We start from the raw sequence: 22010 nt of genomic DNA on the forward strand, positions 1-22010 counted from the left end.
TTCTAACCTTCCATACAGATATTTGTGAAAAACACGATATTATGTTTCAATGAAACTGAGTGGGAAAGTTTTATGTCCAATTTCTTGTGGCTTTTAGATGTCTATTTTAGAATCAACATAGAAGTTACTTGTTTCCAATTTATGTCGGGTGACAGTGTGATAACTAGTTACCAAGGACAAGAGCAGCATACGAAACTACTTGCAGTGACTAAACAAGAGACTCTTATACTTGTCAGAGGGTAATGTGCATGATCTATGTGTGATCCATAATTATTTTATTGCAGTCAAATTATGTGTATTACGTAATTTGAATTTTTCTACTTTATATCATGAAGTTTTGAAAAGTTTTCGTAAAATATTAAAATAATATAATCTTCCCTCTGTAGAGGCACAGTTAATATCATTTTGTAATTTTTTAATGAGTATAGGCTGACTTGCATTAAAAGAGTGTTTGTATTACAATAAAAATAAAGTGTTAAGAGATTTACGTGAATAAAGACAATTGTTATTATTTTGTACTTCTTTATTAAAAATGGCTTTCACAGTGTTACAAAATCAATTATTTAGAAACATTTTTCAATGATTGTCGTTGTCGTCGGCTACGTTGTTTGTTTGAACCACATTCCGAATTAGAACTACGAATTGTATTTTTTGTATCTCTTCGGTAGTAAGATTTGATTCCCATTGATTTGATGATTTTTTTAATCCACTGAATATTGGAAGTCACTTTCCATTTTTCGTCACTATTTTGACGTCTCTGTAACACATCTTCAAATGACAATGGGGGCAGAGTCCGCAGTAACTTTGGAATGTTCTCGTCTAGAACAGAAATTATTCAATATCATCTCTATTAAGCAAAATGAATTTGTCAATTGTTACAGCAACCACAGAATACAGCACCTCGAGCTACAATATTCACTAATTCGGGGTCCGATAACATTTTTATAATTTTATATCAAAGAAGAAACTGATACTGACGATAACTGCAGTTTCTTCCCTGTTTGACTCCAATTTTTTGTTGCTGAGTTAAGTGCATTTCTCTCTACACGACCCATTCAGGATCAACGTAAAAACCTTGAATGTTTATGACAATGCTCTTCATTATTTTGCTTAGTACTATTATCTTTTGATATAATAGGATAACTATTTAACTATTCACCCAACTTTTCTTACCATCACATGCATTAATAATAATTACTTTTGCAACAGTTAGATATAGCATGCTTCTTTGGTCTAAAATAATCTCACGGGAATCTATCACGATAGGTCATAAACAAATGTCTGTGTCACCACATGCAGCCACTTTAATCATATGAAAAAGCTTAGTGAATCTTCAATAGTTTCATTAACTAGTGCTACCGTATGTTACTCATATCGTTTTCATCACGTTGTGTTTATTAAAGTGTGGATTTATCAATGTATGTAAGTCTTATTATACAGGGTGGTGAATATTTCGATGCTCACCATTGGTATCTTGGAAACCGCAAAAGATACGTAATTAGAGAAAATGTGTCAAACTTAGAGCTTAGTCAATATTCGGAAAGAGTGTTGTTACTTTATTCTTATTTTCCGAGACATTGGGAAAAATCTGAAAAAGGACAAAATTTAATTTTCATAATAAATTTACAACTAAAGATTTTTCGAAAAAATGTTTCATACAAAAATTTTATGCTTTTATGGGCTCTTGACGTGTGTTATTTTCTAAATTGTATACTTGGAATAGTTTCCGAAATAATAACTCCAATTTAATTTCTTTAAATACGGACCTGAATATGTTTTGGCATATTTCGACAGTACTCATTAAGAGCTTTTCAATGATATATCACATGATAACATTTTCTAGCGTTGTTTGGTTTAAAAGAGTCCATTATCAGAGATTTTTATAAATATGAATAGAATTTTATGAGAAATGTGAACATTATCGAATAAATGACAAATTTAAAGCCTTAAAATATTAATAAATTTATAAGTTTAACATGTGTTCAAAAAGTTCACCATTTTCCCCAATACAAAGATTTGCTCGTAAATTAATTTCAACCACTGCTTTTTGTATAGTAGGCCTTGGAATGGTTTCGAAAGCATTTTCAATTTTTTGACGCAAATGATTTGCATTTTCGGTTGGGGTTACATAGACAACGTTTTTCACATAGTCCTACCAAAAATAATCCAAAGGTGTCAGGCAAGGCAATCTTGGTGGCCAACAAACAGTATACGAAGTACCCAGTCACCAATTTGAGAAGCGTTTATCTAAATACTCCTGTACAATGTGAGTGTTATGCGGGGGAGCACCATCTTGATGATACCATTCAAGATTTAAAAGCTTTTGCAAAGGCAACTCATCTAGAATTTCCTCTAAATTCGTTTCCAAAAAAGTCAAATATCCAGGCGTTTATATGCCCTTCAAAGAAAAATGGTCTCAGAACTACATATATCGTCCAAAAGACCAGCCCATACATTTAAAGAATGTCGAATTTGAGGCCTGGTTTCACTTAAAATGTGGAGGTTCTCAGTTGCATAATAATAGCAATTCCTTCTATTAAACATTCCTACGTTAGTGAAAGAAGACCCGTCCGTTCATAAAATTTTTCGGGCAAAATATTGATCTTGCTGAACTTTTTGACGAAATCAACTGCGAAATCTTCTATCATTATCACCTCGATGAAGCATTTGAACGAGTTGGAATTTATAATCACGGTACTTGCGTTTTTTAATAATTTTTCTCACAGTGGAATCATGAATACCGCATTCTTTGGCAATTTGTCGACTGGAAGTTTCTCGATTGATTGCGATTAATGCCAACACATAGATTTAATTTATATTAGCTTGTTTTCGATACGGTCCTCGTAATGTTCTGAATCCATCAGTAAAAGTTAAATTCCTTGAAACTCTAGCAGACATGGTCCGGTGAGGTAGCTGTCTTTCCGGATAGAGATTTTCATAATTTTAAGATGCCAAAACAGAATTTCTACGATTACGAATGTAAACGTCGTACATGCCTTGTTTTTTTTTCAATTAAAAACATGTTTACAAAATATGATAAAGAGGGTACGTAGGTTTCTTTTATGTTTAAAACACAAATGATATAATATCAATATTAACATAGTGCCTGTAATTTATAACAACAACAATAAAAAAAAGAATGTAAATCATTTGCGTCAAAAAATTGAAAATGCTTTCGAAACCATTCCAAGGCCTACTATACAAAAAGCAGTGGTTGAAATTAATTTACGAGCAAATCTTTGTATTGGGGAAAATGGTGGACTTTTTGAACACATGTTAAACTTATACATTTACTAATATTTTAAGGCTTTAAATTTGTCATTTATTCGATAATGTTCACATTTCTCATAAAATTCTATTCATATTTATAAAAAAAACTCTGATTATGGACTCTTTTAAACCAAACAACGCTAGAAAATGTTATCATGTGATATATCGTTGAAAAGTCCTTAATAAGTACTTTCAGAATATGCGAAAATTTATTTAGGTCCGTATAAAAAAAATAAGTTGGGGCCATTATCTCAAAAACTAGGCCAAGTATAAAATTGACACGTCAGGAGCCCATAAAATTGTAAAATTTTTTTTGAAAAATCTTTAGTTTTCTATTTATTACGAGAATTAATTTTTCGCATTTTTCAGATTTTTCCCAATATCTTGAAAAATAAGAACAAATTAGCAACACTGTTTCAGAATATTGACGAAGCCATAAGTTTCACACATTTTTTCTTATTTAACCAACCTCGTATCTTTTGCATTTTCCAAGATACCAATGGTGAGTATCGAAATTTTCACCAGCCTGTATAGTAATATGTTCAAACTGTTTTTCTTACATAGAATAATTTTTAACAATTTTTAGATGGATCTTTCCAAAATCAACAAGTTTGCAAATTTTGTTGAGAAACCTTTAGTGAAAATAAACGAATTAACTCCAAAAAATATATATATATCGAAATTCTGGGGTTAGTTCTAGTAACCTTTAAAGGGTACAGCAGGATAAGCATGGCGAATCGGCCTATGAAAGGGATTTCAAATTTTTTGTATAGAATAGATGTATTCGGTTATAAAAACAATATCTACTTTGACTTTGGGTCGATTTTTTAAAGTGACCTTGAAATATGTCAAAAAGATCGCCTAAGTACCTTTATTAATTTAAACTCAAATATCTCAGGAATCAAAAGAGATACAAAAATGAATCAAAAACCAGTTTATAACTAAGACTCTGAAGAATATTTGTGTATTTTTTTAATAATTTTTAGAAGGTTGCAATATTTTCAAAAATAAAAAAAAAAATTTTAATTGCTATTTTTTCATTTTTTTTTTTTGAGTGACAATCACAAATTTAATATATGTTATAATATGATCCAAACTCTATCTTCTGTAAAAATTTCAATTTTTAAAAAGTGTCGCAACACATTCAAATATATAAAAAACGAAGAGCGCGTCACCAATTATTTGTATTCGTTAATGTTTCGAGTATGAAATAGAAACTAATACAAAATATTACTCTATTTAATAATTTAATCAACTATAGACATTTAGTCTTCATCTGTATTTTCATTAATAACCAACAGAGTCTCAGTTTTTTTTTTAAATGCGATATTTAAAATACGTATTAAAATTATTATTATCCTTCCTATCCGGTTTTTTTATTGTATGACTTTAGTCCGGTGATATAGTATTAAATAGGGAACCGTTTTGTGCAAAATAAACAAAATGATTAAAAATTGAAGTTAGAGATTTTATATTATTAACCGACAATATGCTAAAATAAGTAAACCTTTGTCTTGAATTAGTTTCATTATTTTGAGTTTGGTACGGCTTTGATTTTATTAGACCAACGTTTTTAGCCCTATTATTATTTTGTTTAACTTAGTTTTTTCTGTTAGCTATTAGACCCATGTTCTGCGCTTGTGTATATCCTTCAATCTAGCGATGTGAATAATCATAGCTAACACCACCGAAACCGCAAAAAAACTGTTCAATTTAGGCGAAAATCAGCTGATACTAATTATTGATGGTACCCTCCCTATATTCGGCATCAAAAAAATAGAAATAATTATTATCAAAGAAAATCGTATTCCGGACAAAAAAAACTCATTTATATAAGCCCTTTACTATACGTACAACAAACGGTTTAATAGTGGATTTTGCTGGACCATTTTATGGCACTGAAAACGATGTTTTAATAATGAAAGTGGTTTTAGAAGATCCAGCAGGCATAAGTTCCATTCTGTTACCAGATGATATATTTATTGCTGATTGTGGATTTCAGTATGTCATATAGAATTTAACTTAAAAAGATTTCAAAGTGTTTATACCAACAATGAAAGGTAACCGAACTCAACTAACAACGGAGGAAGCTAATATGTCACGTAAAATCACTAAAGTCAGATGGGTAATCGAAGCTGTGCACGGTATTACTGGTATACCATATAGACCTCTACATCAACAAGTTCACAATGCACTTTTGCCTAAAATGGAAAGATTATGCAAAATTGTTGGTTTTCTGCATAATAAATATAATCAAAGATTAGGTTCAGACGGTGAATTGAATGACATTATAGTGAAATATATAGATAATAGATTAAACATACCTAATACATTGAGTCAAGAAATTTCAGTAGAAAAATGGAATCGCAGAAAATCTAAAGTCAAACAGCTCAATACAAATGACCTTCTTAATTTTCCTCGCTTAAGTGAAGACCAGTTGAAAGTGTTTTTTACTGGCTCATATCAATTTACTGTAGCTGTTTCTTATTTGGCCGAATTAATGGATAATGATAATTTATCAATAAAGTACGTAAAAGAAGCACCTAATATACTAAAAGCAGAAGTTAAATCACGACACATAAGCAGAAAAATTTATCGTATTTACATTGATTATGTTCTAGATGGAACATACTATGAAAATATAAAACGTTATTGCTGCGATTGTCCTAATGGCAACCGTACTGTAGGATGTTGTTCCCATGTGGCGGCCATTATATACTATTTGTCTTATGGACGATATTTATCTCGTATTTTAAGACCAGCCGCAATTTTATCTTCAATTTTTGAAAAAACTAAGACACCAGTGATTATTAATGAGGATGGTGATGAAGACTAATAGTTAATTAAATTACAGAATATAACAATATCCTGTATTAGTTATTAGTTATAATTTATTATTTTTTATTTGTATTTATATAAGTTATTATTAGTTTCTATTTCATACTCGAAACATTAACGAATACAAATAATTGGTGACGCGCTCTTCGTTTTTTATTTATATAAGAATGTGTTGCGACACTTTTTAAAAATTGAAATTTTTACAGAAGATAGAGTTTGGATCATATTATAACATATATTAAATTTGTGATTGTCACTCAAAAAAAAAAATGAAAAAATAGCAATTAAAATTTTTTTTTAATTTTTGAAAATATTGCGACCTTCTAAAAATTATTAAAAAAATACACAAATATTCTTCAGAGTCTTAGTTATAAACTGGTTTATGATCCATTTTTGTATCTCTTTTGATTCCTGAAATATTTGAGTTTAAAGTAATAAAGGTACTTAGGCGATCTTTTTGACATATTTCAAGGTCACTTTGAAAAATCGACCCAAAGTCAAAGTAGATATTGTTTTTATAACCGAATACATCTATTCTACACAAAAAATTTGAAATCCCTTTCATAGGCCGATTCGCCATGCTTATCCTGCTGTACCCTTTGGACCTGTAGTGAAAATGTAACTTGAGGAAAATATAGTATTTTTACCAAAACGAATGACTGAGCCGATGAAAGAAAATTATTAAAAAATTTGAACCAGACCAATATGTTTTTATCTTCAGGAAAATGTAGTCCGTCGAAGGATTAACTCCAACTCCAATATTTAACATTGAATTCGTTTAACTGTAGGTAGTGTAAATACATTAAATTTTCTTTGTGGAAAATTTTCATGTAATTTTCTTATTCACATTTTTAGTTGTTAAACTGTTAAGACCACTCTGAAAACTGTCTCGTTCATAATGAGTGAAACTTCACGGGTTAGTGATGAAACTCTACGCTTATTCCAGCAAATATACTCTATTTTAACTAGGAAGAAGAGCAAAAAAATCAAGTGAATTGGAAAAGCGAAGATGGCTTAAGAACCTCAACAGATCAATTAGATCGCAAACGAAGGTTCTGAAAGAAGCATCCAACGTGGGAGCTTTAAAAAAGATGCATACAAATTTAGAACATTTAAAGCGCATTAGGTTATTATTATTGGGTTGTTCGGAAAGTCGCCACCGATTTTTAGTGAACTTTGAAAATTAAAAGTGGTATAATAATAATCTGGTTTAATTAGTGATATATAAACTATTTTGTTGAATAACGGTTTGCCATCTTTTGGATAGTTGCATAATCCCATTTTCAAAGAAGAATCCCATCTTAGAGTTGAAAAAGTGGTGCAGGTGCTGTATGCAGTCTTCCAAAGGATTAAATGCTTTTCCGTTCAATGAATTTTGCAAAAAGTGGAATAGATGATAGTCCGAAGGTGCCAAGTCGGGACTATATGGTGGGTGCGGTAACATATCCCATCCGAACTCCAACAATTTTTGCCGGGTTACCAAAGACACATGTGGTCTAGCGTTATCCTGGTGAAAAACCACCTCTTTACGATTAGCCAATTCTGGGCGTAATTATTCAATAGCTTACTTTAAGTTATCGAGCTGAGTATAATATCTACCAGAATTGATTGTTTGATTATTCGGCAACAGTTCATAATAAACAATTCCTTTCCAATCCCACTAACAACAAAGCATAACTTTTTTTGAGTGAATATTGATCTTTGGGATGGTGCAAATTAATGACCCCACGAACGTTTTCGCTCTAGTATATTATTGTACAGAACCTATTTATCATCCCCCGTTATAATCCTTTTCAAAAAGGGGTTATTTTCATTGCGTTTTAGCAACAAATCGCCCGTCGAAATACGGTACATCAAATTGCGTTCGCTTAATTCGTGAGGTATCTAAATATCAAGTCGACTAATGAAATTAAACCGCATCAAATGGTTGTGAATAGTGGAATTTGATACTTTGAGTCTCTGTGTTATGGCACGAGTGGTACTACGTGGGTTCTCCGTGATTAACACTTGGATTTGGTCGTCATCAACTGAGGATGGCCTGCCGGAGCGTTGTCAGTCTGCAAGGTTAAATTCACCCCCTCTACATTTCACAAACCATTCACGAACCGTTTGTTCACTTACAGCATCGTATATATACATAAACTACCCATATCTTTTTTGTAGCTTGAACAGCATTCTTTCTTTTGCGGTAGTAGTAAAGCATTAAATGTTGAAAATGTACTTTTTGGATCTCCATTCTCTCACCAATCTCAAATAAACGCAAAAAAAATAAGGTTGATGCAAAATATGTCTACATTTAGTGAATAAAGTTTACTTTTAGAAAATATATAATTTCAAATAATTATAACGGTTAATTAAGCTTAAAGTTTTCATCATTGACAGATGTATCGAAAATTGAATGCGACTTTCCAAAGGCCCCAATATAGTATATTATACATAGAAACCACTTATTTGGAGCAGTTCATACGGATGGTATTAACATTTCCTAAATACTTAAACGTAGACGTGGCGCTAGAGTAAAATGGGAGAATATTAAATTAGCATTTAAAAGTGGGATTATAACAGATATAATTATTAATTTAGTGCATAAAAATGTAAAAACAATTTCATGGATGCGGTTCACATATTTAAATCTCGAATTCCCAATATTTTGAAAAAACATCATTTATTAATTACTTTTTTTTGTGGAGAGTTCGTAATAAAAAAAATGACGAGGAAAAAACAGAATATAAATATTTTAATACGAAAAATTTTGTGATTGACTTTACTACAGATTTATTGTAGTGGTTTCAGGATAATGTATTTACTGAAATTTGAATAAAAATTGAAGACTTTCAAGAAAGAGATAGTGGGTAGACTCTCCGTTAAATAATTAGTCTAGAAATTAACATTAGCAAGTATGAAATAGGTAATAATAGTTCATCATTTATAACTCTTCCGGAAACAATTGCCAAAAAACATACATGTGTCAATACAGGGTTATTCACCCAACCCGTTCATTAGAAATTTACTAGGATCTAAAAGTGATACGAATTTGAAAATTTGGAGTTAAGTTAATTTCGACATATACTTTTTTTTAAATATTTTCAACTTGTTGTCACTTCCGGTTTAACCGGAAATAGCTGTAACTTGCTTATTTCAAATGGAACCCCCAGTATATTATTTTATTTTTAAATTCTACATAATATTTTAAATACATGTTCTGTATAATATTCTATACTTAGTTTTTACCGTTTTTGAGATATTTGACCTTGAATTAAAAACATACCTCTGTAATGACCAACTTTAAAATGCATATCTCCGCAGTTATTAAAGACATAATCTCCATATTTTGCAGAATGTCAATATATAGTCTTAGGTTTACACTTTCACTATTTATATGGCTTAGTATTATATAGGGTGTCAAAAATTCAGCTCCTAACATTTCTATTTTTGAAGTTGCAAAAGTCGGTTTTTTTAAATGGGACTCCCTATAACTTTAAGCAATATCAAGTAGAAAATATAATTCTCTATCGAAATGTATTAGGATTACCTATACCTATTCCAAACCATTTTCAAAATAATTAAGTTTATGTGAAACTAATAGTACATATTCATTCTGGTAAATTTTTGTTCTTCGCGTAGTTGGCCATGGAAAAGAAATAATGACAGTTATTACTTGCATTGTACGTTTTTGTTTTTCGGTGCTGTTAGTAGCAAAATTGAAGTGAAATTTTGAATCAGTTATTATATATAGAATGTTATTATATTCTACAATTTAATCAACTATTAGTCTTCAGCACTATCTTCATTAATAATCACTGGAGTCTTAGTGTTTTCAAAAATTGAAGATAAAATTGCGGTTGGTCTTAAAATACGAGATAAATATCGTCCATAAGACAAATAGTAAAAAATGGCCACCACATGGGAACAACATCTTACAGTACGGTTGTCATTAGGACAATCACAGCAATAACGTCTTATACTTTCATAACATGTTCCATCTGGCACATAATCAATGTAAATACGATAAATTTTTCTGTTTATGTGTCGTGATTTAACTTTTGCTTTTAGTATGTTAGGTGCTTCTTTTACGTAGTTTATTAATAAATTATCATTACCCATCAACTCGGCCAAAATCAAGAAGGTCATTTGTATTGAGCTGGTTGAATTTAGATTTTCTGCGATTCCATTTTTTTACTGAAACTTCTTGACTCAATGTATTAGGCATATTTAATCTATTATCTATATGTATATTGCACTATAATGTCATTCAATTCACCGTCTGAACCTAATCTTTGATTATATTTATTATGCAGAAAACCAACAATTTTGCATAATCTTTCCATTTTAGGCAAAAGTGCATTGTGAACTTGATGATGTAGAAGTCTATATTGTTGACCAATAATACCATGCACAGTTTCGATTACCCATTTGGCTTTAGTGATTTTACGTGACATATTAGCTTCCTCCGTTGTTCCTTCCCGAGGTGTCTCCACCTTGACGTGGTGGGAGGGCTTGAGGGTCCCTGCGACCCCAGGAGCCATGCCGGTGAGTGCAACCGTGTCGGACGGGTCCTAGGAGAGGGACCGGACAAAGAGGAACACAACACGAGGGATGATGAGTGAGCCAAAATGTAATGTACCCCAGGCGGGTGATAGTCCCGCCGCCGGCTCCGACGGGGTGAGAGCCCCGGTGGCCGGCGCTGGCCCCATGGATTCTAGGGGGAGCCAAGCACAGTCAAGATTTGGAATGCTGATGGAAAGGAGACAGTCGGAGCCCTCTATAGGTATAACGGATATACAATGGAGAGGCGGAAAAAAACACAAACACAAACAACTACGGACAAAACAACACAAGACGAACAGACACAAAGAAAGGAAGGAACAGTTATGGAAGGAAAGGAACTTGGGAATAGGGCTGAACCAAAAAAATCAATGCTTCAAAATTTAAGTTATTTTAATACGGATATGAGATGAAATTCGGAAAATGATGTGTGGGCAAAAAAAAGAAAAATTCTGGATACTTCAGTTGGAAAAAATGATGGTGACGCGTACAAAAAAGAGAAAACACGGAAGCATTCATTTTAATGGAAGCCCTAGAGAGGATAAAAACACTTATAGGGGAATTGGGAAACAAGATAGAGAAGAATACACAAAGAGACATCAAAGAAATAAGCAAAAAACTGACGAGACAAGGGGAAGTACTAAACAAAAACATAATAACTAATTGGTTGAGACGACATAAATACGAAAAGACGGACAAAATGATGTTTGACGCGGACGTACAGACGGAAAGGGAAATAGTAAGAGTGGGTACTAGGGATCAGGGAAGTCAAACGGATGGAGAGGAAGAGGTAACTACAGTGACAGGGATACAAAACTACAGGGATTTTAAAAGGGTGGAAGATAAATACTGGCAGAAGGAGACGTACAGGAATACGGAGATTAAGGTGGAAAATCCTCTAGAAACAAAAATGAGAACAGTGAAGGTGGTGCTGGTAGAAAAAGAGGATAAAGAGATGGAAAAGAGTGTGCAGGTTATGTACAGAAAGAGATATCCGGAGTTGATGGAATGTGTGGAGGGATTTGAAGTGATTGAACAAACATATAGTTTTAAGTCGTGGGAAATAGAAGACAAATGGGACAAAAAATAGTTAGGGTTCTACTAACGGAGGACGAGGAGGATCTGTGGGAGAATATGGTGGGACTGAGGAAGGAGACGGAAGGGGAGGAATGGGTGGCCATGCACCATATAGAGGGAATGAAAACGGAAAAACTAAGGAAGATGGCGGAGGCCGTTTTTAGGGAAGGGGAAACGAAGGTGATGATATACACAACAAAACAAAGGGAAGAAAAAGAAAAACGAATGGAAGAAAAGGAGGAAAATAAAGAGGTGAAGGAGGAAAAAATAAAAAATTATACGCTTTAATAGTGGATCAGAGGCCAGGAATTCATTTGGAGGATACAATATTCAAAATTAAAGAATCAATAAGAAATAAAACAGCAAATAAAGAAATACAAGGAATAAGAACAACTATAGATAGAAAAATTCTGGTGACAATGGGAAGGGAAGAGGAAGGAGCCAGGGAAATAAAAAATGCGATACAAAATGGAGTAATAACAAAAGTGAAAATAGTGGGACCGAATGTTAAAAGGGAAATAATACATATAAGGGGCACGAAGGCGACTACGACAAGAAGTGAGGTACAGTAGGCGATAAAGGAAAGAATTGAGGGACCGAGGGAAGAGGAATATTCACTGGGAGACATGAGAAGTAACAGGAATAACACACAGGCGATTACTGTAGTAATGAAAGAAAAAAAGACACAAATATTTGTTAGGGCTTGTGTAGAGGACAGAATATCCGATAATTAATTTAATTTATTAGTTCGATAAGTTGTGTTCTTCATAAGCCTAGTATTAAATCTGTGACTAGTATGTAAGGAACCCATGTGCTACACCTATGAACATTACTCGTTTCTCGTGCCACTTTGCCCGTATGACCAGATGTTGGTCCGTATTTCGTTTGATCTTAGACTAACTATGTAATAAAACTCCTCGCCGACCTTTTGTGCGTACTAGAATTTAGACACGTTCTCGATTCTGGTCATAACCGCCCTCCAATAAAACCCAATTATATTGTTAAAGTTAGGCAAGTTACAAGGACAAATCTAGAAGAAGTGCCGATGATGACCTCTTAGTGTCTGGTACGCCTATGTACGCTTACCATTAACTTTAATATTTAAGATTTTGCAAGAAGAAAAATCGCTTTCTTCTTGTGCGTCTCCGTCGACTCTTAACTCCGTACTTTGCACGTTACTCGTACGCGATTACTTTTCTCACGGTTCCTATACACGGTTAATTAGTACACTAGTTAACTTGTCACGAAAAGTTGTTATTTCTTTGCTAAATTACTCGAAATTTTTGGTGAACAATAAACCTTCGTTATTGTTGAAAAGGGTTTTTGTTTTCTTCATTTGCACGAACACGGTGTCTCTGAGACCGCGAACTCAGGGTGGTCCTTCGCAAGCATCCAGTCCATTGCTTACTAGACGTATCAAGAATTAGGCCATATTTAATCAACATCTTGGTACCACGATTCACGAATAAACAATATTAATGAGGGATCCATACTTGAGGGTGGGATATGTCAGGTGCAGAATGGAAAAGAGACTGGAGGTTGAGAGGTGTTTTAGGTGTTGGGGCCTCGACCGTGTAGCTAAAAATTGTAAGGGGAAGGACCGATCAAAATGCTGCTTTACATGCGGGGAAGAGGGGTACAAACAGCAGGATTGTAGGGAGGAAGAAAAGTGCACTATTTGTAATGTAAGGGGACATAGGACTGGGAGAGGGAAATGTGAGGTGTTTAGGAAGGCCCTCTCGGTGGCACGAGGGAAGGAAAGGAGAGGAGGATGGGAGAGGACGCAATCCCAAGAGGGAAAAGCGTTAAGAAAGGAGTAAGGATCCCCCCCTGAAGTAATGCCGGGAGGTGGTTCCGGGGGGGATTAAGGGTGAAGAGGGGAGGTTTTTAGTGGGTAAGCGCCCTCCCTTCAGGGGGGTGAATCCCACATAACCCGGTCGCCAGAACACCAGGCCGGGTACCTATGAAGGTTTTCCTTCCCTATACAAAAAAAAAGAAGCTTTCTCCGTTGTTAGTTGAGTTCGGTTACCTTTCATGGCTGGTATAAATACTTTGAAATCTTTTTAAGTTAAATTCTATATGACATACCGAAATCCACGATCAGCAATAAATATATCATCTGGTAACAGAATGGAACTTATGCCTGCTGGATTTTCTAAAACCACTTTCATTATTGAAACATCGTTTTCAGTGCCATAGAATGGTCCAGCAAAATCTACTACTAAACCGTTTGTTGTACGTATAGTAAAGGGCTTACATAAATTAGTTTTTTTTTGTCCGGAATACGATTTTCTTTGATAATAATTATTTCTACTTTTTTGATACCGAATATATGTATCGTCAATAATTAGTATCAGCTGATTTTCGTCTAAATTGAACAGTTTTTTTGCGGTTTCGGTGGTGTTAGCCATGATCATTCACATCGCCAGATTGAAGGATATACACAAACGCGGAACATGGGTCTAATAGGTAACAAAAAAACTAAGTTAAACTGAATAATAATAGGACTAAAAAGTTGGTCTAATAAAACCCAAGCCGTATCAAACTCAAACTAATGAAACTAATTCCAGACAAAGGTTTGCTTATTTTAGCATATCGTTGGTTAATAATATAAAATCTCTAACTTAAATTTTTAATCATTTTGTTTATTTTGCATCAAACGGTTCCCTATTTAATACTATATCACCGGAACAAAGTCATACAATACAAAAAATTGAATAGGAAGGATAATAATAATTTAACACGTATTTTAAATATTACATTAAAAAAAAAACTAAGACTCCGGTGGTTATTAATGAAAATAGTGATGAAGACTAAATGTCTATAGTTGATTAAATTGTTAAATAGAATTATATTTTGTATTAGTTTCTATTTTATACTCGAAACATTAACGAATACAAATAATTAGTGACGCGCTCTTCGTTTTTTATATATTTGAATGCGTTGCGACACTTTTTAAAAATTAAAATTTTTGCAGGAGATAGAATTTAAACAATATTATAACATGTTAAATTTGTGATTATCACTCAAAAACCAAAATGAAAAAATAGCATTTAAAAAGTTTTTTTTAAGTTTTTAAAAATATTGCGACTGTTGGAATTTCCCAACATAAAACGGTTGGAAACCATTGGGCCTCCAATCATTGTTGCGCCCTAATAAAATAGACATCCTCGAGCCACCGTTACGTGCCGAATTAAGATGGGAGCTATGGTATACGTTTCGCCCATCTGGTTCTTTGCGGCTTGGGGTTGTAGCCCAGAATTGGAACCACATAGACCTCCAATAAATCTACCCGGAATTCCCTGTAATAACCATTAGGAATTCCCTGGTATAAATATTGCACGAATCGGCACCCAGATTAGAGGGTGGCGGCATTGGTATAATTTCGAATAGGTTTTAAAGTAGCATTTCTCTCACCTGTTCTTGCAGCCTTAAGAAGTGGGAAAGTTGGCAGACTCCTCCAGGGCGAGAATTGGTAGTTAGTACGATCAAAGACCTCAAAGAGTGCAATTGGACTCCCGATTGAGAAAAGTATTTCAAGCTTTCTATCTCTCTTTCTCTCTCTCGCTACTTAGTAGTTACTCTCATAACTCAGGGTCTATTGGTCACTGCTCAATCACTCCAAACTCTATACGCGTACACTAAAGCAAACAGCTCTAGCAATATTTCGCGTATCCTCAATCTAGTCCTCAGATCTCGCGTACACGGTGCCTTCGACTGTATCCGCGATTGTGAATTTATACAAAGTAGTAGTGTATTAAGTGATTAATTGTGCGGCAGTGTTTTTGTGAACTGGAAAACCCATAAACTTTACTTCCTTTAAATGACGGCAGACCGTCTAGTCCTTCGAAAAAACCCAACCAGCATAAATGGATTACTCCGTGGGTATCGATTGAGGTACTCACTACTGTTAGACAGACTTTAAGAAGCCCTGGCCTAAACAGCGACTCTCTAAAAATTATAAAAAAATACATCAATATTTTTTAGAGTATCAGCCATAAACTGGTTTTTTAATCATTTTTGTATCTCTTTTAGTTCCTGAGATATTTGAGTTTAAAGTAATAAAGGTACTTAAGCAATCTTTTTGGCATATTTCAAGGTCACTTTGAAAAATCGACCCAAAGTCAAAGTAAATGTTGTTTTTATAACCAAATACATCTATTTTACACAAAAAATTTGAATCCCTTTTATAGGCCGATTTGCCATACTTATCCTGCTGTACCCTTTGAAAAACTTAATAACATATCTATAAATATTTATATGCTTGAATTGCATGAGACTGGATTAATAACAGTTCCTGCAAAATTGACACAAAAAAACTGAATAGGCATGTTAATTTATTATTAATTCACAATTTTTACTCACCAAAAATTAACGATTGTAAACTAGTTCCTGAAAATAACGTTAATATTGAAACTAAATATCACTTTTGTTGAATAAAAAATCTTTCGCGTCTCATATCTAACCAAGTGAGCAAACGCAATGGTAAAATTTATGTATGTGACACATGTTTAAATTATTTTTTAAACGAACAATTGCTAAATCAACATTCTAGTTTATGTGAAAAGAAAAATATTTGCCATATGTTATTTTCCACTAATTACACTCATGTTGAATTTAAAAATTATGTTTTCAAACAGAGAGCTCCTTTTATAATATATGCAGGTTTTGAGTCAATTTTAGAAAAAATTTCTACTGCGGAAAATAATAAAACTGGACCTTATCAAGATCTTAGAGAGAGAAAGCTAAATGGGACGTAAAACAATATGCGACCAACTGATGATGACAATATCACAATTCATTCAAATATATCAAGTCTCATTGTAGGAATTCCTATATCTGATAGTGCAGTAATTTCCGACGAAATCAAATTATTATTTCTTCAGTTCTGCACTCCTCAGTGAATCCAAAAATCACTATTTTATTTGGAAGGAAAAGACGTATCAAAATACAAATATCAGAAAATAATTTTGAAAAGGATATAATAAAATTTATCAACGATTATATCATACCAGACACCCAATTTCATATTTATTTCGAAAATTCAGACATATATGAATCATTTTCTATGAGCATTCAATTCAATATTTCAAATGGCCATCAATAAAATTTATTAGATGTATGAAAAGGTTAATCAATGTAACCGATAAAAATAGTATTAAGGAAATTATTCAAAATTACCATGAAGATGATGAAACCTATCAATGAATCAAACAAAAATATTATTGGATAAATTGCTAAAATTCAATTCAACCATTTATCAACGAATGTGAGAGAGAGACTTTTAACATTCGCACTGTATGTACAAATTTTTAAATATAGAAAACATTTTAAAAGTTCATTGACATCAAGTTACTTTATACTTTTTCATAACAATTAAAGTAACATCAATAAATACAAAATCTGTACCTTGGTAGTTTTGTGGTGGGGGATATCCTTGCTTGGGTATAATGTGGTGGTACATGCGATAGTGAACCATTAAGAGGAGCATGACTAGGGTATCCACCATATTATTGTTAATAACAATATATAATTTCATAAGTTAATTATGATATTGTGGACCTTCCAGAATCGGCCGAATTGCTGGAAATATTGCTACATAACGAACAAAACATAAGCATACTTACATAAATATATGTGAGCTTTCATAAAGAAAGCCATATGGGGTTACTTATCAACTTGTTTAATGTAAATGCAAAAAACATGTTGTCCCATAATATTGTAACTTATCCTTGGACATGTGCGGAATGTCACAGGCACCTACTGGTGCCCCATTGTAAATTAGAAATGGACTAAACTTGTACTAGTCAAAATGGATCATTCGTGGTAAAGATAAAGGTCTATCATCTCGCCTAAAAACATATGGAGGTGCGAATAAGACGATTAAGGGATGTAAGCATGGGAAGAATGTGGAAGGTATGGTGACAGGCTTTTTGGAAGAAAAGCAGATGCACCCGGAGTGACCCTTACGCATCAAAAAGGGATTCATTCGATTCCCGATTCTAGAGAAATAAAGAAGTACCGCCTAAACTTGTGTTTTTGTTTCTCTACGAGTTAGGGAACTTCTGACATATATATGTATTTTCTCACCTAAACTGTAAAAATGCTTCTAATACTGCCACGAAATTCTATTTTTCTACCTGACTTACAAACTGTAATGTTATGGTCTCCTGTCCATCATAGAATGAATAGTTCTACAATCAGTGTGGTTTCATTTTCATCATCTGGTTCACTTTTATCAAACGCCGTATCAACTACCTACTTATTGGTTTTTATCATTGGTTTAATACGTACTAACCTATTCCAAGTCTCGCCTGCTGTTTGTCACTCTGTTATCTTATCTCGTCCAAATAATAACAAGACTAGAGAGGCGCAGTTGTATGTATAAATAGTTGCATGCAGGATTATACAGGGCCTTCATTAATGATTACCCACCGCGTGGCCAAAAATTTAGGCAACCTACCATGCATTGGTTGGTTAGACTGTTCAGTTCTATAAAAATAAATCCACTAAATAAAATCAGCTGGCAAAATTTGTCACGGGTGGCGTGAAGGGTAGGAAATAAGGAAATAATTAAATCTCTAATATTATGGTTATGTTCCGGGGAAGTGTACTTTTATTGGAAAATATTTATTTACTTATGAAATTACGATTTGCCAATAAGGTCAGTGGTAAAATAAGCTATTGCCTCGTGACGTGACGCATTAAAGTTAGATTAAACAGTGGTCAAGTCAAAAAAGTGCACAATTTCATCAAAAATTAAATGGACAAAAGATGCAACGCTTCAAGACCCGTTGGAAATGAAGAGAAACTAACTGCCTTTTTAAGGTAAGTCATTTTAATATGTAATGTACTCATTTTTATTATTCAAATTAATGTGAAGTTAAACAATTTATATAGGTGATCAGATTATGTGAGCCATTAGTTTATTGTTCCTCAAGGACATTAATGGAGCTTAACAGTGAATTATCCGAGTAATAGAAGATCATTTTCTGTGGGTCTTAAATTTTCCAATAATTTATTTCTCTCTTCAACTCTTAATTTAGCCTTTTCTTTATGTTTTGTCCATAATCTGTTTTAACAGAACAGCCACATATTTTTCTTAACTTTTTTAGCCAACTTTAGAGTTGCACTTGTCGCGGATGTAACTCATGTCACAGGTAATAGTTCAGGAAGTTTTTGTGGTTACAATTCATCCTCTATGTTTTCATTTTGCTCCTGCATATTGAATTCTAAAATATCTTTATCTATGTCTACAGATCTGACATTATTTTTTCAAATTTCCATACTTTGATACTTTGAGCCGGCATTCTATTTTTAACAAATATTTGTTTTCTTCTGATTGCATCTGTTAATGAATGGCAATTTTTGAGTCTTTATTAAGTCATAAAATCACATAGAAAATGATTTGATCGACCTTGTAAGTGAAAAGAAAATGTATAAAAGTATTACTTTTTCATTCTTACAGAATCGTCCACAAAATATCATAATCATTATTAACCACGAATGATCGTTTATTACAGATTCTTGGCTACAGGAGACACTTACAGAAGTATTGCATACAGCTATAGAATGGTATGGTCCATTACAATCAAACTAAAGCTGACCTAAAACAAAATGTTGTTTTCCTGAAATAAGGAATGAAGTGAATGAAACATCTAATACGTTAAATCTACATTATAATAAATGCTGAAAATATCTACCGTTGTTATTTAAACACACATTTACTTGTCTTTTTAAATTTTCAAACATGTCTTTGAGTTGTTCCTGTGACACGTTATTTCTTTTCCTAGTGATTGCCTCTTTCAATTCATCAAGAGTATAGAGTCTTTTTTTGAAAATTTTGTTTTTTAAATACCAGAACAAAAAACAATCAAGTGGAGTCAAATCGGGGGACTTTGGGAGCCACAGTTCTCAACTATTGACTCTTTTGCTATAAAACTCTTCAATAAACATTAAATTTTTTTTTTACAGAATGAACAGTAGCTTCGTCCTATTGGAAATATCCAGTTTGTACTTTGTCATCATAGACTTCATTTAAGAAAGTCTGTAAAATATTCTCTTAGTATCTTTCAGCATTTAAAGGGTCTTAAAAAAAATTGGGCCAATAATACGCCCCCTGAACATGGCTACCCAAACACCAATTTTTAATGGGTGCAAACTTGTTTCCAGAAATTGATGAGGATTTTCTGTTGTTCAAGTCCTATAATTTTTGCTATTCACATATCTTGATAAGTGAAACCATGCTACATCAGAGAAAAACATCAATTTGAGAAGTTCAGGTTATTAAAAATTATTAAAAGTTCCATTGAACTGCTTGCAATACCTAACTCATTAGTCATAATTAATTGGGAATAATTGTTGGACAACTATTACTTTATACAGGTGCATCTTTAGTTTTTTTTAGTGCTTTATGGTAAGTTTCGACTGAAAGGCCTACAGAACAATGTTACGTTTGATTAAGCTCGAAACTAACTTTAAATTTAACAAATGTACCAGTTTGATTGGATAATCTTGATACTGATTTGTTGGGGCTTTAGTTCATTCTTTCCTGAACTTCATCCAAAACTACACCTGTAAGACTTAGTTTGCCAATAGATTTTCCTTTGTAAATGCAGCCTTTTGTTTTAAATCGTTCAACAACCCTTGTTTTATGTTTCACAAAACTATAATAATCGCAAATCTGCTTCGAGAAACTTCATAACATATTGTTGTAAGCAGAATTGCAAAGAATTGGTCCATGATCCGTCATCATTGAGATTCTCACTACAAAAATATGTTATTAAAATGAACGTATCTGGTTCCAAAGTGAAGCCTATTTTTTTAAGTCTTTACAAAAACTGTTTCTGATAAATAAGAGAAAACAATAGGAAGAAAATATTTCGAAAAAGCAAAAAAACCGGGAAATTGCAGAAATCCAGTCAATGAACGAACTTCGCTGTACTCGTTTATGTTTAAATTTAAAGGTTCCACTACACTATCACAGACTTGGCGTAAATTATTGCGCATAATTTCCGTCGAACCAATTAGGGGATCAGCGCGTAACGCGATTGTTGTGTATTCAACTCAAAACATCATAGATGTAAACCGCATCTTAAATCATAGTAACCAATAGCTGATTAGAAAAATTGCTAAAAATCAATGCAACAAACTCAAAATAATAAAATTTGACCTTGAAAGATACGTGGCGAATAATAATTTATGAAGGCTCTATATAAAATGTACTTTTTTGGTACAGCAATTTATAAAAACATCCAATAAACAAGTCAAATAGCTCATTTCGGAGCACCTGTAAAATAATTTATCTTTATACATTTTACGAGTTTCGATGCGAGCAATTTAGTGAATCTGCACAGTTTGCCATCTAAATTGTTACCTAAGTACCAAGTAGGACTGGCCGTGCCGATTAAATAGTCCCCTACGCATGTCACATAATATCATGTGAAAGATAAAACTATATCTGTGCGACCTTTTCTAGAAATTGGCCTGTCAGCTTTGCGCAGAGGAATCTTTTATCACCACTTTGACGATCACATTCACACAATTAATTTCGGAGGTTCTTTTCGTTTCGTCTTCGGAAGGAGAGGGTGGTGAGTATTAAATATTTTTAATAATTAGTAGTTAAACTTGTTATTAAAAAAGTAGTAGTACTTTAATAGTTAAAGTGTTTTCATAAATATTTATTGCAATGAATTGAGAAAATATCGTAATTAATATTCTTACATTAATTTCTAAGGACGATCAAGGTTTTTTGGATATTTCAAGATACAAGTTAAGAAAAAACTTGTAAGTGTTGACTAACATAAGTATGGCATGATATAATATCTCTATAAAACCTACAAGTACTCACTGTAGACGGCAGAATTCAACTGCATTTCTGAAAGTTACGGGTTTAAATGGAATCCTACACATGGATGATTTTTTTAGTTGCAGCACCTTGTCTTCGCAATGGAACCTTAAAACCTTCCATGATTCCTTAAATTCTCTCTTATTTGGATATAAATTAGCAAGAAATATTATATTTTAAGTACGTTTAATTTTTATCTTTCAGAATTCTTTGGCAATATTTTAGTTTAATATGGGTAAATTCTTTCCTCAAAATAAAGTAAAAATAGATAAACTTTCCCGATCCAAATAACAACTTGTTTTTGTCCCAGAAGCGAAATCTGATCTTCATCTTTAGTGGAATCAATAATTTTTTTTCCATTCAGAATTTATAAAGGTGAAAATCGTGATTTTAAGAAATTTATTAATTGATAGTTGAAAGTTATTTTATTATT

The 22010-nt window shown here is 32.9% G+C and overlaps 1 protein-coding gene across 11 annotated transcripts; it reads right to left on the minus strand.

Moving 5' to 3' along the window:
- Positions 1 to 524: 524 nt before the first annotated feature.
- On the minus strand, positions 525 to 21692 carry LOC136418950 (uncharacterized). 11 transcript variants are annotated; one of them, XR_010753017.1, is made up of 6 exons: positions 17880 to 18107; positions 17140 to 17825; positions 16096 to 16122; positions 15636 to 15681; positions 15148 to 15574; positions 525 to 819 (listed from the first exon to the last, which is right to left on the minus strand). XR_010753017.1 is itself a non-coding variant. In XM_066405153.1 (4 exons), the coding sequence occupies exons 3-4, from the start codon at positions 17267 to 17269 to the stop codon at positions 560 to 562; spliced, it is 390 nt and encodes a 129-aa protein (XP_066261250.1). In that variant the 5' UTR covers positions 17270 to 17582; positions 17701 to 17825; positions 17880 to 18107; the 3' UTR covers positions 525 to 559. The 11 variants fall into 11 exon arrangements, 6 of the variants coding, with proteins under 6 accessions (XP_066261250.1, XP_066261253.1, XP_066261252.1 ...); XR_010753016.1 differs by lacking the exon at positions 16096 to 16122; XR_010753015.1 differs by having other exon boundaries at positions 15148 to 15681.
- Between the last annotated feature and the right edge of the window lie 318 nt (positions 21693 to 22010).

Source organism: Euwallacea similis, unplaced genomic scaffold, assembly GCF_039881205.1.
Source record: "Euwallacea similis isolate ESF13 unplaced genomic scaffold, ESF131.1 scaffold_49, whole genome shotgun sequence".
NCBI classification, from domain to species: Eukaryota; Metazoa; Arthropoda; class Insecta; order Coleoptera; family Curculionidae; genus Euwallacea; species Euwallacea similis.

Coding starts and splice junctions, on each gene's coding strand:
- LOC136418950 (XM_066405156.1), bottom strand. CDS start 17,269: ATGAAATTATATATTGTTATTAACAATAATATGGTGGATACCCTAGTC. Junction 820..17,139: donor CCCACCACAAAACTACCAAG/GTACAGATTTTG, acceptor TTTCTGTTCTAG/ACGAGAACATTCCAAAGTTA.